General features: G+C 38.8%; 1 protein-coding gene across 2 annotated transcripts in view; it reads left to right on the top strand.

Annotated features, from left to right (window-relative positions):
- The window catches only part of ZNF407 (zinc finger protein 407), a 773,592-nt gene extending 761,657 nt beyond the window's left edge, over nucleotides 1-11,935 (top strand). For both annotated transcript variants that reach the window (XM_082259209.1, XM_082259208.1), the window contains one exon: nucleotides 10,100-11,935. In XM_082259209.1, the coding sequence (XP_082115335.1) occupies nucleotides 10,100-11,430 (1,331 nt within the window). In that variant the 3' untranslated portion in view covers nucleotides 11,431-11,935. The remainder of the gene's footprint in view (nucleotides 1-10,099) is intronic.
- The last annotated feature ends 4,004 nt before the right edge of the window (nucleotides 11,936-15,939 follow it).

Raw genomic sequence — 15,939 nt, 5'->3', positions numbered from 1 at the left:
ATGACACCGGGGAGGGAAAATGGCTAATTGGGCTTAATTTGAACATTGTCACTTGGGGGTGTACTCACTTTTGTTGCCAGTGGTTTAGACATTAATGGCTGTATGTTGAGTTATTTTGAGGGGACAGCAAATTTACACTGTTATACAAGCTGTACACTCACTACTACACAACTATATTGTAGCAAAGTGTCATTTCTTCAGTGTTGTAACATGAAAAGATATAATAAAATATTTTCATAAATGTAAGGGGTGTACTCAGTTTTGTGAGATGCTGTGTATCTATATATATATATATATATATATATATATATATATATATATATATATATATTAGTATTTATATTGTATTTGTATTGCATTGAGAAATTTGATCAGTGATGTTTTCAGCCATCATTCTGAAGGCTATGGACATCAGATTGTAGTTTTAGACAAACTCTGCAGAGCACATTACCAGTATTTTGAGGGTTGATATAATAGCCTTAAAATGACATTGCAGTGCAAATGTAAACTTGCACGACAGCCTAACATTCTTTCAAATGACTCTTCAACCTCTTCAAAGCTCAGCATTAATTCATTAAAGTTGAAATGGAAGATTCTTCAGTGGGCAAATTCTTTACAATCTGATTGAGGCTGTTATATTTTATAGGAGCAATTTTTCAAAGCTCTACTGACAGCACTTGAAGTTATTAAATTGCTGAATCAAAAGATGGACCTGCAATCACATTTATGAACTGTGATGGAATAGCTGGGGCTGCACGAAGCCGAGGTTAAGATGTTTGAGTAGTTAAGCTTCATCACACCTCTCAGTGACAGCGGTATTTACCCTTGTAGTTTACTTTAATGGCCTAGCAGTGGCTTAACTCATCTTTGGATTCAAATAGATTAAGTAAGCTGTTCAGAATGAGATAATTATTAGAGCTCCAATATCTGCAGTAGATACCTCTGCACCCAGGAGATACAGTATGTGCCATTTCGTCTTTCAGGTTACAAGGTGATTTTTAACTTGCTGATAGAGAATTGCACTACATTGGAAATATGGTTTTGAATGGGAATGGTTAAGGCAGAGCACCTTCTATCATACATTTAAATGGATGAAATAACTTTTCTCTGTGATCCTAATGCACAATATTTGTTGAGCCCTATAAATTTCCTCAATCCTGAAGCAAAGTAACATCTCGGAAAGTGGGAGCAGGGAATTATTAACCTTCACATTATGGAGATGTGATTCACTGGGAGAGAAAACATGGAGATGTTTCATTGGTGTCACTGACTATTTTTAAATATGTTCAAAGTGTGAAAGAAACTGTTCTTCTGTCAATGCACTTTCTGCATCGCAAGTAGTGCTAGTGACTAATCAAAAAAGGATTTCTTTCTAATGAATTCTTTGAAAAGTATTGCATTATAAACATGTTCCTATTTGATACATATTTTCAAAGATTTGTCAGTAGTTATGGAAACATATTCACGGTATTTCTGGAGAGCTAAGGCACTTATAGTTTAGTGCAATTACAAACTAGTTTTCTTTAAGGGTGGTCAAAAAGCATTTAACTATTTGGGGGTACATTTTAACTTTTAACGGTTAACTAATAATTATTAGGTTAGATATTGGGATAGGGGGAGGTAATTTTCAAAGATTTTTGAAGGAAGTATGGAAATTTACATTATTGCCCTTCTTATCTGAAAATGCTAGTTCCCTGGTTGTTATGCCGATGCAAAAAAAAAAAAAAAAGAATAGGTAAGCGCCTCTTGAGTGTGGTAAAAGCAAATTTAATTACAGAACAATGTAGTAACTTACATAGTGGTAAGCAGATAATCAGATAGGTGCATGACGCTCCGAGCGCGGCTGCTGGAGATGACATCCAAGTGTCCAGGCGTGGGCTTGAAGTCCGGGAACTGAGGGAGACCCGTTCTGACTTTCAGGATATGCCTAGCAACGATGGAGACTTGTGCGGCGGCCGACGGTCAGCGGTAGCGTCTGACGTCACAAGGTGGTGTGGGCAGTCTGGGCTTCACGACGCGTTTCAGAGCATGCGCAGATGTCTGGTCCTGGACATGCACACTCCTTTCTCAAGTGTCTATGCCGATGCAAGGGCTTTAGTACTTTGAGCCACAATCTAGATATATGTATACAGATTTGGAATCCTAATTGGCCCTTAAGCTGGATACACACTATACAACCTTTGCTGGTAGATTTCCTTTAGATTTTCCTTCAACTATGTAGTGCAAGGGCCCTCCTGACTGCATACAAACTGAAAGGGTTTAGGTTTGACCTCATATTATATGGTTTTTGTAAGTCTAAAGGAAAATATCGAAAGAAAATTGGATAGTGTGTATCCAGCTTTACTCTCTAATGTGTATACCCCTCCCAGCTCAGTGAGTCGCAATGTACCAAGGCCAAAGACTGCCAGGAAACTAGCTTTTTCAGAACCAGGTCATTAATAGCAGCCTTCTAGGTTTCTCTCAGTATATATTTTTTAACCACTTAAATACCCAGCACTTTTACCCCATTCCTGTCCAGGCCAATTTACAGCTTTAAACACTGTCACACTTTGACTATTTCGACAGCCATATAACACTGTACCCAAATTCAATTTTTATCATTTTGTTCACACAAATTGAACCTTCTTTTGGTGATATGTAATCACCGCTGGGTTTTTACATTTTATATAATATAAAAAATATATATTTTATATAAAATTTAAAAAAGACAGAATATTGTGGGGGAAAAAAAACTTTTTCTTTGTTTTTTTTTATAACATTTTGCAAATAATGTTTCTTAATAAAATTTAGGCCAAATTGTCTACTGCTACATTTCTTTGGTGAAAATAACCTAAATCCATGTATACTTTTTAGTCTATAGGAAAGTTATAGAGTCAGTCCGCAATTTATATTTTTATATATGTATATATATATATATATATATATATATATATATATATATATATACAGTGCATTGCAAAAGTATTTGGCCCCCTTGAACTTTGCGACCTTTTGCCACATTTCAGGCTTCAAACATAAAGATATAAAACTGTAATTTTTTGTGAAGAATCGACAACAAGTGGGACACAATCATGAAGTGGAACAAAATTTATTGGATATTTCAAACTTTTTTAACAAATAAAAATCTGAAAAATTGGGCGTGCAAAATTGTTCAGCCCCCTTTGTAGCGCCACCTTTTGCTGCGATTACAGCTGTAAGTCGCTTGGGGTATGTCTCTATCAGTTTTACACATCGAGAGACTGAAATTTTTGCCCATTCCTCCTTGCAAAACCGCTCGAGCTCAGTGAGGTTGGATGGAGAGCGTTTGTGAACAGCAGTTTTCAGTTCTTTCCACAGATGAACCATTCCATTGTAGATTTTGCTTTATGTTTTGGATCATTGTCTTGTTGGAAGACAAATCTCCGTCCCAGTCTCAGGTCTTTTGCAGACTCCATCAGGTTTTCTTCCAGAATGGTCCTGTATTTGGCTCCATCCATCTTCCCATGAATTTTAACCATCTTCCCTGTCCCTGCTGAAGAAAAGCAGGCCCAAACCATGATGTTGCCACCACCATGTTTGACAGTGGGGATGGTTTGTTCAGGGTGATGAGCTGTGTTGCTTTTATGCCAAACATAACGTTTTGCATTGTTGCCAAAAAGTTCGATTTTGGTTTCATCTGACCAGAGCACCTTCTTCCACATGTTTGGTGTGTCTCCCAGGTGGCTTGTTGCAAACTTTAAACAACACTTTTTATGGATATCTTTAAGAAATGGCTTTCTTCTTGCCACTCTTCCATAAAAGCCAGATTTGTGCAGTATATGACTGATTGTTGTCCTATGGACAGAGTCTCCCACCTCAGCTGTAGATCTCTGCAGTTCATCCAGAGTGATCATGGGCCTCTTGGCTGCATCTCTGATCAATTTTCTCCTTGTATGAGCTGAAAGTTTAGAGGGACGGCCAGGTCTTCCTAGATTTGCAGTGGTCTGATACACCTTCCATTTCAATATTATCGCTTGCACAGTGCTCCTTGGGATGTTTAAAGCTTGGGAAATCTTTTTGTATACAAATCTGGCTTTAAACTTCTCCACAACAGTATCTCAGACCTGCCTGGTGTGTTCCTTGTTCTTCATGATGCTCTCTGCGCTTTAAACTGACCTCTGAGACTATCACAGTGCAGGTGCATTTATACGGAGACTTGGTTACACACAGGTGGATTCTTTTTATCATCATTAGTCATTTAGGTCAACATTGGATCATTCAGAGATCCTCGCTGAACTTCTGGAGAGAGTTTGCTGCACTGAAAGTAAAGGGGCTGAATCATTTTGCACGCCCAATTTTTCAGTTTATTTGTTAACAAAGTTTGAAATATCCAATAAATTTCGTTCCACTTCATGACTGTGTCCCACTTGTTGATTCTTCAAAAAAAATTACAGTTTTATATCTTTGTTTGAAGCCTGAAATGTGGCAAAAGGTCGAAAAGTTCAAGGCCGAATACTTTCGCAATGCACTGTGTATATATATATATATATATATATATATATATATATATATATATATATATATACACACAGTACATATATATCTGAATATCGATCAATTTCATCCATCATTTCTTGTGCCCAGAAAATGCCAGGACAGTACTGATATCCCCTAACTGACCCTTTTTTGAACATTAGCCAGTCCAATGTACTTAGTAAGAGGCATGGCGTGTTTTTTTGAAGTTGCAATTTTTTCTCACAATTTTTTTGGAAACAAAGTAAAGTTTTTTCACAATTTTAAAAATATTTTTATATACTGTCTCCAGTGCAGTACAGCATCATCATTTGACTGGTTGGGGGGGGGGGGGTGATCAGGGACACTGACTGGTGACAGTATGTAAAAAAAAAAAATTGTTTTAATTATTTTTTTCTTTTTATTACATTTATTTCTTTACCATAGTAATGCTGTTCTACTCTGGGGAGGTGATCAGGATTTTAAATTATTTTTTGTACACACTATGATTGCTTATAACTGTGAATTTTACAGTTCTAAGCAACCATTTTTTCGGAAAAAAATATTCAGTGTTTACTATAGTGATTAGTTGTGATTGGCCACAGCTTATCACATGGTACAGATGCGTTATGATTGGCCCTGTCTGTACCATGTGATCACTGTGACCAATCACAGAGCTCATCACAAAACTACACGCTGAAAGGCATGAATCAAAGTCTTTCATTGTGTACAATTGTCATGTGATCTGCTGTGATTGGCCATAGCGATCACATGGTACCGATAGTGGGTACAGTGATGTGTCATCGGCTGTGTTCAGTGGACACATCAGGTGACAGATCGTACCAGAGTGCGGCCCTGGGAGGACATCATATGATGTCTTCCCAAATAATAAGGCTCCCGCGCGGTCTTCATATTCATAGGCCAAGTGGGAGGGGGTTGAAGAGAGCCTGTGCGTTCACATGCAGGGAAAAGCAGCAGGTTTACTTTACTGTCCCTAATCCCAGCACCACAGTCCAGTAGAGCTGAGGCCTTTCTCCCTGCTCCTCTATGACAGTGTTGGGCCAATCACCAAATACCAAAGCTGTCATGTGAGAGTAAAGGGGGAATAAGTCCCATGCTCCTCCAAACTGGAAAGTTCTGGATAATTTTCTCACACCTAGTGACTGAACAAGGAGGAGTGAAAGAAGTGTTAGTATACATTCATGAGTAGACCTGTGGCTTTGCCCTGTATGGGAAAAGTGCAAGTTTGCTTTGAGGAGGTATGGAATTTTTGCATAGGTAAATTGGTCCAGCTTGGACCAATGTAAGCATGCATATGCCATACTTATATGATACTTGTGGAAGCAAATAATAACTGTAGTAGTTACAGCTACTACAATGGTTGCCACTATCTTCTGGGTCCCCTGAAGAGCAGCTGCTTTGCTGCATATTGACACAGGAGATCAGTTATTCAGCATGAGCACCATTTACATAACCTGGCATTTTTCTCAATGAAAGCAAAGCGTTCATTAATTGGACTGGATGGAGATCATGACAGCACCACTCTGCCTCTCTGCCTGATCCAATCAGAGAATGCCTTATATACCCTTGTAATATTTTTCCCCTCTCGCCTGCTCTAGCACAGAACACAAATTGCCAGTGGAAAATACTGATACCACAATGTGTGCTGCTGGAGCAAGCTCTGCCAAAATGTATTCAACAGTATTGTGCCAGCTCAGTTGTCTAATATTACCTTAAAAATGTTTACACCTTAAAGATGTGTTTTCTCCCCTATATTTTTCCATGACAGCCCCTTGAAAGATAGCAATAAAAAACATCCGTTTTGATTCCTTTACCAGGTACAACTAATGTGAATTGTACTGAAGATACTTTTTTTTTTTTTTATTTATTTGTATTCGCTTTTGTAAATCAGTACAAAACAAAGTACAACAGACAGACAACCATCACTACAATGCAAAAGAACCAGTAGACTGTACGACTCCCATTAAATACATAAAGTTTCTCATGCAAGAAGGCTTCACATTATTATATAAGGACATGAAAAAAAGAAATCCAATACAAGATCCACATAGCTAGAAATCACGTGAACTAAAATATAGTATCTCCACAGATTTCCAGAGCATACACATTGCCAAGGCATTCAATAATAGTAGGCACTCAATCTGATACAGTAGACATGTGACTCCCCAACCTCCCCACACTTTTTCAAATTTGGCTGGTACTCCTCTATTTGCATATGTAGCTATGTATAGGAGTAACGCTTTAGTTATTAATGATTTCCAGGTCTTTATTGAGGGGCTGCTGATTTTTTTTCCACAAAAGAATAATTTGTTTCCTAGCATAATTGAAAAGTATTAGGACACGAGGTACCGTGATTGTATGGCCATCATCCCAATTCATATGTAAAGAACAAAAATGTAAAGAAAAAGTGGGACTTTCAAAAAGGCCAAAGGGGAGAAAGGGATGTCTATGAATAAAGCACAATGAATTGTAAAAACAGCATTTTATTGGTCCACAAATAAAAATTACACATATACATAATAAATAAAATAAATAAATTGCTCCAAATCAGATGTTGATACAAAAATACCATGTAGAAGACCGTGGTTACATATGGAGTGCAGTCTAGCAGTCCCCGGTAATCCGACGCGTTTCGCACTTGGGGCTTCCTCAGGGCCAAAGAGACCGAAGACAAGACCAGCATTCTACAAGGATATATGCGACAATAGTACATTATGATATTTTACAGACAATATATCTCCATAGCAACATATCATATACATATATACAAATCTTTTGGATGGATACACATCCTTACTAACCCATATTGGTCAGAGGCGAGGTGAAGCAATTTCCCTGGGCAGGCGTCAGGGTCACTACAAGATGTATCTCAAGGTAGTTATATCCAAAAACAGTAAAAGGGTAATATGACACACAAACCCCCACTGAGCTCTAGCGGTATGCTATATGGCTGGATGAATACTACTATTATTTAAGTTGATTGGTGACTATTATACTCTACATCTCTCCGGCTCAGTGGGAGATTTTGTCATATTACCTTTTTACTGTTACTTTTCACTTGAAGAACTGAGCAATAGCGATTCGTGGGAAAATTCGTCATCAGGTTCGGAAAGTGACAACAGCGAAGATTCTGATGTCTCTTTCTGGCACATAGCTTATGGAGTTTGGGAAGTATATCAAATGATTCTTCAGAATTTCCAAAGAAGCGATGTGCCAGAAAGAGACATCAGAATCGTTGCTGTTGTCACTTTCCGTACCTGATGACGAATTTTCCCAAGAATCGCTATCACTCAGTTCTTCAAGTAACTCAGTTTCGCTGTCGCTGTTTTCCAGTTTGTCTAAAAATGCTTTTGCATAAAAAACGCTTTTTGGACGCCATGGTTATTCTCAATTTTCCAGGCACAAAGAACTGGAAAAGAACAGGCAGGGCACTGGAAAAGTCGCCAGGTGCAATCCTGTGGTGAAATGGCATGATACAGTGTAATCCGTTAGGATCACAGCTTTGTATCATGTCATTTAGTGCAGTGGTCCTCAACCCTGGTCCTCAGGGCCCACTAACAGGCCAGGTTTGCAAGATAACTGAAATACATCCCAGGTGATATAATTTGCTGCTCAGTGATTGCAGTACTCTAGTCTGCATCTCCCCAAGGTAATACTTAAAATCTGGCCTGTTAGTGGGCCCTGAGGACCAGAGTTGAGGACCACTGATTTAGTGTACTTACATTTTTTAAATTGCTGCCGGTTCCACCCCCCTGCCTCGCAACGCTCGCAGGGAAGGGAAACGAAAGACAGGTGTCGGCATCTGCCAAGCGCACAGTGGGAGAACAGCGGGAGGATGGTGGGGGATCGCAGGGAAAGGTGAGTTTTAAAATGTAAAACAACAAATTTCTATGCAAAACAATGTACCGCTTTTAGCATAGAAATCCTGACATAATCAGACCGCAAGGGAGGTTAATAATTACCATGTTTGAATACACAGCCTTATATACATTTCATTTGTTAGGTGTGTGTATTTTATAATACTTTGTCATGAGCTCACTAAACCTGGAAAATATAATTTATAGACAAAAGTTATTACCATTTTCCCTTTCTTTGATACACAAAGAAAGTAAACAATACCACATTGTTACATTTACATTGGTATATAGTCATTGACATTCACACTTGGATCTGGTGAAAAAAAAAATCTCAGATCATAGACATCTGAATCACACATTAGATCTGGTATTTCCTCCGCTATTTCTACATTGCTTATCTTAAAGTTTTGTTCCCAGTATGGAGTTCTAGCAGATAACATAGAAAGGTTGGGCTTCCCTCCTGTATTTTATGTTTGAATGGAACAGACTGTTTTCTGTGGAACCTTAACAATTTGATCAAAAGATTGTTTTTTTTTTATTCAGTTTTTTCCTACACTGTACCACATTTGCATGACATGCTTCATATTTTACCTTGAGAGCATGTTGATAGTTCCATCATTTTACTGGTATTTTCCCAATCACGAACATGAGACTTCAGTAGTTCAATCTCATTTTTAAGAGAGTTAATTTTTGTATGTAACTCAATTTCCTTCAGAACGGATTTCCTGTGCTGTAATCTGAGATCGCTTTCAATGGAATTTACATCCAAAGAGGATATTTGCCTCTGACTATTAACTGCTGGGTCATGTCCATTGTACTTATCTTTGGAGGCTTTGTAATGGTAATGGTGCCACTTTCTGTTTGAAAAGGTGGGCATTTCTCCTGTAGTGTGACTTGCTAAACAGGTATTCTTGTTTGCTAATATAACTCTCCCTAATTGGTCGCTGTACCTAGCAAATGTATATAGGGCACAACCTGATTGGATGAGCCAAAGGCTGCTGTTTACTACCCATGTAGTGATCAGGGTAAACAAAAGGCCAAACTTGGAAGTGGAACTAATTACAGAAACACCAACAAAACACTCAATACTTTTAATATATTTCTTTCTAACTGAAATATATTTCTAATTACAGTATTATTTATAGCTGTTAATTGAGATTTCACATAAACCTATTATGTAAGACTGACTATTCTCTAAAAAAAAAAAAAAAATCCCATGCTAATAAAAGAGAAATTGGCCTTTTTGTAACCTCTAATTGTAGGTCCTTTTGTTTTATTTTATTTTTGTCATGTATTAAGTGCTATACTTTTCTCATACAATTGGGTTTTTGGTTTTCCTACATGTAAGGGTTCACACTTGTGTAAGCATGCATATGTTTATTGGTGCAAGGCCTATATATTTTGTATATGTTCTTGGTGTTACTAGCACGTTGCTTACCACAGATTGTACCTATCCAAAGTGTGCCCAGAGATCACTGGCAGAACTGACCGAGTCTGCAATTTCTTTAGGTGTCTTTGACAAAGTATTTAAATTCTCCTTCTGTTCATGTTTAGTTTTACTTTGCACTGTGAAAAACTGAAAGGGAGAATCTGATTGCTATTGAAAAAATGCATGCATACAAAAAAGACTCCTACTATTTGAATGTCTTTTAGCTTTTTTCTTTAAATAATGCTGATATTTTTCCCCAAATACTAGTAATTAGGGATACAAATGTTTTGCAATTTACCAATTTCTAACTTTTATCTTTCAGGTATTGTTTCAAAATCATTTGAATGTCGACTCAAAGGACTAGGTGCAAACTTTGTGGAAACAAATAGTCCATTTACTGCATCAACTCCACCAGAGCCTTTACCAGCCAAAGAAAACATCCGAAGCAGCAAAAAGCCAAGCCAACCAACTGAACACGTTCAGCAGGTCATTATCATTCAAGGATTTTCTGAGGAGTATGATGGAAATATCACAATCAATTCTTCTGTTGAGGAAACTGCAGCGGCTACTCTCCAGACGTTGGCCATGGCAAGTCAAGTGGCAAGAGTAGTGCATATTACTGAGGATGGCCAGGTAATTGCCACTGATCAAGCCACACACATGGGGAGCATTATTCCAGGAGAAATTCTTAGCGAGCAGCTGTCTGAAGGAGCAACTCAGGTTGTGGTAGTTGAAGCCCCAATGGAAGAGACAGATGTAGCTGAATCTGTTGCTATAGAGACTGTAACAGACTCCAGTGGCAATGTAGTACAGCAAGTAATGACCCAGGGTATTTTGGATGTATCACAGACTGTTCATACATCTGAGTCGTCTTCTGCCCTAGATGCTCTTCTGTGTGCTGTAACAGAACTGGGAAACGTTGGAGAAGGAAGCAGGCAACAAAACACAGAAAATTCAGTAATAGAGGGGTCATTGGTAAGGATGACAAGTGAGCAGGCATGTGTTGAGTCTAGTGAAGGGGAGATTCAGATGTTTGAGGAGGTAGATGAAGATCAACAGGAAATGGAGCCTATAGGAGTTGTCAGACAAGTCATGCATTCGTCAGGCTTTGTCACCTCCCAGGATCCTGCATTCAAGAACATGGTCCAGGGGGTCCTGCAGTTTGCAGTGTGTGATTCGGCTGCTGCTGATCAGCTGATTAAAGAAGGAATCACTCAAGTCATTCTGAATGATGAAGGCACTGTGCACATGGTCTCCGCAGATGGTCCTCGAATCATTATGCACAACACAGAGGGCCATACAATAAGTCTACCAGAACAACAGATGAGATTAGTTGAATGTGGAGATGGGGAAATATCAGAGATTATTGTCACTGAAGAGTTGGCTAGAGCCATGGTCCAAAATGTCAATGATAACTTTCAGGAAGGCACAACACATTATATTGTAACTGAAATTCCACAAACAGAGAAAGAGTCCAATATATATTCACATACAGTAATAACAAACAAAGACTCTACTGACATTTTACATGCAGAAACTGTTGTGGATGGCCAGGTGCCTGTAGAGGACTCCTCACAAGAGGTCAATAGCATGGTAGTTTATGCAGAGTGCAGCTCTGAAGACTCAACTGCCAAACCCCATATGGAGCAATGAGGATTTTCAAACCACCAGTAAAGGATCGGAAAATAGTAAACGAAAATGAGACTATATTTTTTCACATAAAAGATTTTTACAAAATCAATGTATATTTTTAATCCATCCATTGCGACAAATATGTCAAATTAAATTGTTAATGGAAAAAAAAAAGTGTTATATGAACTCTTCACAGAAAGAGAATTGCTAGCTGATAAGTAATCCGATAATAGCTGAGTAATTACATTGTTAAGCAGTGCTATATCACTGCCAGGGGCTACTTTACATTACTATCATGCATTATTCTTACATTATCATTTAAAGTTGTGAAACCTCTGTCATCTTTTAATACAACAGCATTTGGAGGGCTGTTTCTGGGCTTTGAGCTTTGCTTTCATGTGCATTTCTATATATAACATCAGAGCTTTCATTGATACTTGTTCTTATTGGAACAAATTGTAGAGACTACAGGAGCCTGACACTTCACACAACTAGCTTTACATAGATTTGGGACATGACATTTGAAATACTGTTGTTCTTCAACACCCCCCCCCCCCCCCTTCCCCATCATTCTTTTATTATCAAGTTTCTTTAACTTTTTTTTTCAGGTTCTCTTTAACCTTTTTTACATTTTGCAGTGACGATAAAGCACATTCCAGGTGCAGCACTGATTAACCAATAGCTGCAAAAAGCTAAATTCAGTAAGCTATAGCTAGCACCTGCCACAATGACCATTATTTTTAGCAAAGAGCCAATAAGACCTAAAAATAAAAAACACATGGTTGAATTTAACAGTCATTATGGCAAATATCTTGTACATTATAAATTACTGAATTGAGCGTCATGTATCAAATTAAGAGGAATGCCTGCGTTCATCTTTATTAGCCATTCAAACACTAGCTTTCACTTTATAACCTGATTATTAAGAATGACAGCAGGATTCTCGATAAAATGAGTGGGTATTTGGACACTTTATTTGTTCACACCAATGCAAGTACTATGGAAGTGCAAGTTTAATAAAGATAAGAAAAAAGCACCATTCTTAGTCATACATTAAAGGGCACAGCGAGAGGTCAAGTATAATGGGTTATGCAGAGGCCTTAGGAGATTGGACCTTGAGCGCTGGGCTCTGCTAAAGGGGCTCTCTTTCACTCCCTTGGTGTGAGGTATAAGTTGGTCGCAGAGTACTTTATAGGTCCAGGGTCAGTGGTGCACCTACAGGTGGAGGCCTGTCCCTGTATGCCTGCTGGAGGGGCAAAGTCTTTTTGATAAGCGCTTGATGCCCTGCATTGGCTACTGTCACCCATCAAGACCACCGCTGGCGAGTAACAGGGCTGTTCATTGCCTTTGTTGGAGCCAGCACCCTTATGAGTATATTCTCTCTCCCCTGTCGAGGATTATATTGTATGCTGCAACACATCTTTTTGACACCACGACACTTTTTTTTTTTTTTATTTGTTGCACTAACCTTGTGTAGCTTGTGACTAATTTTGACACCACAGTGCTTTTCAACACACTCATAGGTCCTGCAAGTGCCATGTACAAAGTGCTTACATGTGCACTGCCTCTCCATCTCTGACTGAGTTCCAACTGGCTCCCCGCAAGGTTCAGAATATCTCCTCCTTGCTTCTGTTTATAGTGATGTGCCTGTGCTCTTGCTTGTATAGTTAGTATAGTGGATCATAAGAACAAGGGTAGCGATTCTTTCCAGCTTGCTATCCACTAACAGCTTCATGGGGGCTTTCAGTCTAAGGGACCTGAAACTGATGGCACAGACTAGCGTGCCCTGCTTGAGCCACAGCACTCCCTAGAGTCCTTCTTAAAGGCTAAATTCACCTTTCACATGAGCTAGTCTATGCAGACATGGGACTACAGTAGAGTTAATACAGTGTGCCTTTTCTAAAACTTTTGTTTATTGCAAGTGCCATATCTTTTGGTCTTTTCTGTTACCTATGAATTACTTCCAATGTTTATATTCCTATGCCCTGGCTTATTTCTAGGACATGGCAGCTGTTGAGGCGCACTGCAAGAGTGAGCATGCAGCAAGGACTCTCCAGTTGCACTTCTCCACCTGGATTCTCACACCACTGTAGCCCCTTTCCATCTCATACTCTGGGCGACAACAACATGATCACTGGGCCTCCATCCTTGAAAACAGCTAAGGAAATTATCGCTTTAGTTGTCCTCATGTATCATTTTTTGTACCCCATGTCTTGGAAATAGGCGAGGACATAGGAATGTAAACATTCAGTACATTTTGGCCAGGCTTTATGGATGACATAAGCTTTTGAATCATAAAGCGAGTTTGCTGCTGCAATGCTGGGGGCGAGTGCCCCAACAACTGCCGTGTCCTGGAAATAGACAAGAACGTAGGAATGTAAACATTGGAAGTACTTAATGGATGACAGATAAGACCTAAAGTTATGGCACTTGCAATAAATTATATTTTTTACAAATGACAGTGTATTTTAAACTACTGAAGCCCTTTATCTTCATAGGCCTATTTATGGTGTCCCTTCAGGACTGGCTCTATTCCCCTTATCCAGGGAGGAGTTTTAGAAGCTATATCTAAGTTCTTTGGAAATATTTCAGCCATTTTAACTAACTCAGAACATAGGGGCCACATAAATGCATCCACATCTTCTCCCTTCAGAGACCATCTCCGATTTTCATTGATCCACCTCTTGAACCTGTCAGGGATTATCCTCTGTCTACTCTCGCACACAAGATTGCTTCTTTGTGGGCACCACCTCTGAGGAGAGTTTCTGAGCTGGCGACCTTACCCTGTAACGAACATTCTTTCTTGTGCTATACAGAAATACGTTTGTCTTGAGGTCTAAATCCTCTTTTCTTCCAAAGGTGGTCTCTTGATTTTACCTTAAACAGGACAAAGTTCTCCCAACTCAATTTCTGCTCCACATCATCCCAAGGAGAATTCTCTCCACTTTCTGGTTTTGATATGTGCTGTCCGAGTCTACCTCTATGTTACAGCTTCTTTTAGACAGACTGACACTTTGTCATTTTTGAGCGTCCACGCAGGAGACAAACCAGTTCTTCTTTTACTAACTTTAGGTGGAATTATAAGCTCATCATTCTGGCCTGTGAAATTAGGAAAGGGTTCCACCTGTCCCTTTCAAAGCATAGTCTACTCAATCAGTTAGTGCTTCCTGGGCTTTTTAGCATTAGACATCTGTTTCTCAAAGTTGCAAAGCTGCCACCTGATCTTCTGTTCACCGTTCTTTAGGCCACTCTGTGAACTCTTTTGGGGATCTTCTGTTTACCTGTTGTTTTATACGGGCCTGTTCGCATTTGCTAGGTATATTGTCCACCCCTCAGTTGAACTGCTTTTGGACGTCCCAATGTACTTGATTACATTTACAGCTAAGACAAAAATCCAAATTAGCAGGAAGTTCCTATTGGCATTAAATATATTATTCTTGTCTTCATTGTTCTGTTCCATGTTCTCCTATAGTTATAAGCCTCCTCTAAAGAACATTTTTGGAACATATATTATCTCACATTTTTATTGTATGTTATTTAGCCCCTGGAAAAGATTAATTACAATATTGTAGCCTGGAGTCCAGTGAGATTCCTTCACTCCATTTCAATTATTTCATTAATAAGGAAACATTTTAAAAGGTCTGCTACAGTGATTGAAAGGGGCAGCTAAGCTGAACAAAGCCCCCAACCGCCTTTTTTTTTTGGGACCGTCTTTTACAGTTCGGAATGGTGGGCTGAGCTGATGCTGAAGCTCCAACTCCAGCCAAAACATTAGAAACATTTTCTATCACTTCTTGTTCCGGCAGGAATGGATGGCAAAGATCTCCAGTGTTGACATGAACAGCAACAAAATACTCCTTTTTGGTTAAGAAACAAAAAAAAAAAACCCTCTGTCAGGTTAATATTACATTTGTGACTTCCTACCCCAATTGCTCCCTGAGTTGAAAAATTAACAACAGGGTTACAGACAACAATAGGAACCTCATAGAAATATTTAGGCTTTCCAAGTCTCTGTAGTAACTGCCTAATAGTGCAGGTCTTTGTCTTATGCCCTGGCGTTCCCTTAAGAAAGTTTGCACATTTGTGGTCTGGGTATACTGACCTACAGCTCTGAGCTGTTCAATATTGAAGAGGTCTGTCCTTAAAAAAAAATAAAAAAAAATAATAATTTAAACCAAAATACACCCAGTGGGATATGATGAGATTCTTGACCAATATTTGCTTGCTGTAAAATAACCTGATCCATTACTGATTTCAGACCCAATGAATTATTATTTTGCTCATCTCTTTGGAGCATTATAACACTCCCAACAGGAAAAGGCTAACAGAGACTGCATAGAAGGAATGTGGCACATTCCACAATTATGGGAGACAACTCCACTCAAGGCTGATATTTCAGTTTAATTACCAACTTTCACATATAACTCAGCTCACAATGGTGTCAACTGGACTCCCTGTTTATTATTGTACATAATGGACTAAAGATGATTTGGCTTCATAATTGTTAAGAGCTGATTGGACTGGGAATTT

Source organism: Pelophylax lessonae (assembly GCF_965119305.1).
Source record: "Pelophylax lessonae genome assembly, chromosome: 5".
In the NCBI taxonomy this organism is placed as follows: domain Eukaryota; kingdom Metazoa; phylum Chordata; class Amphibia; order Anura; family Ranidae; genus Pelophylax; species Pelophylax lessonae.
This window is presented reverse-complemented; position numbering and strand designations above follow the sequence as displayed.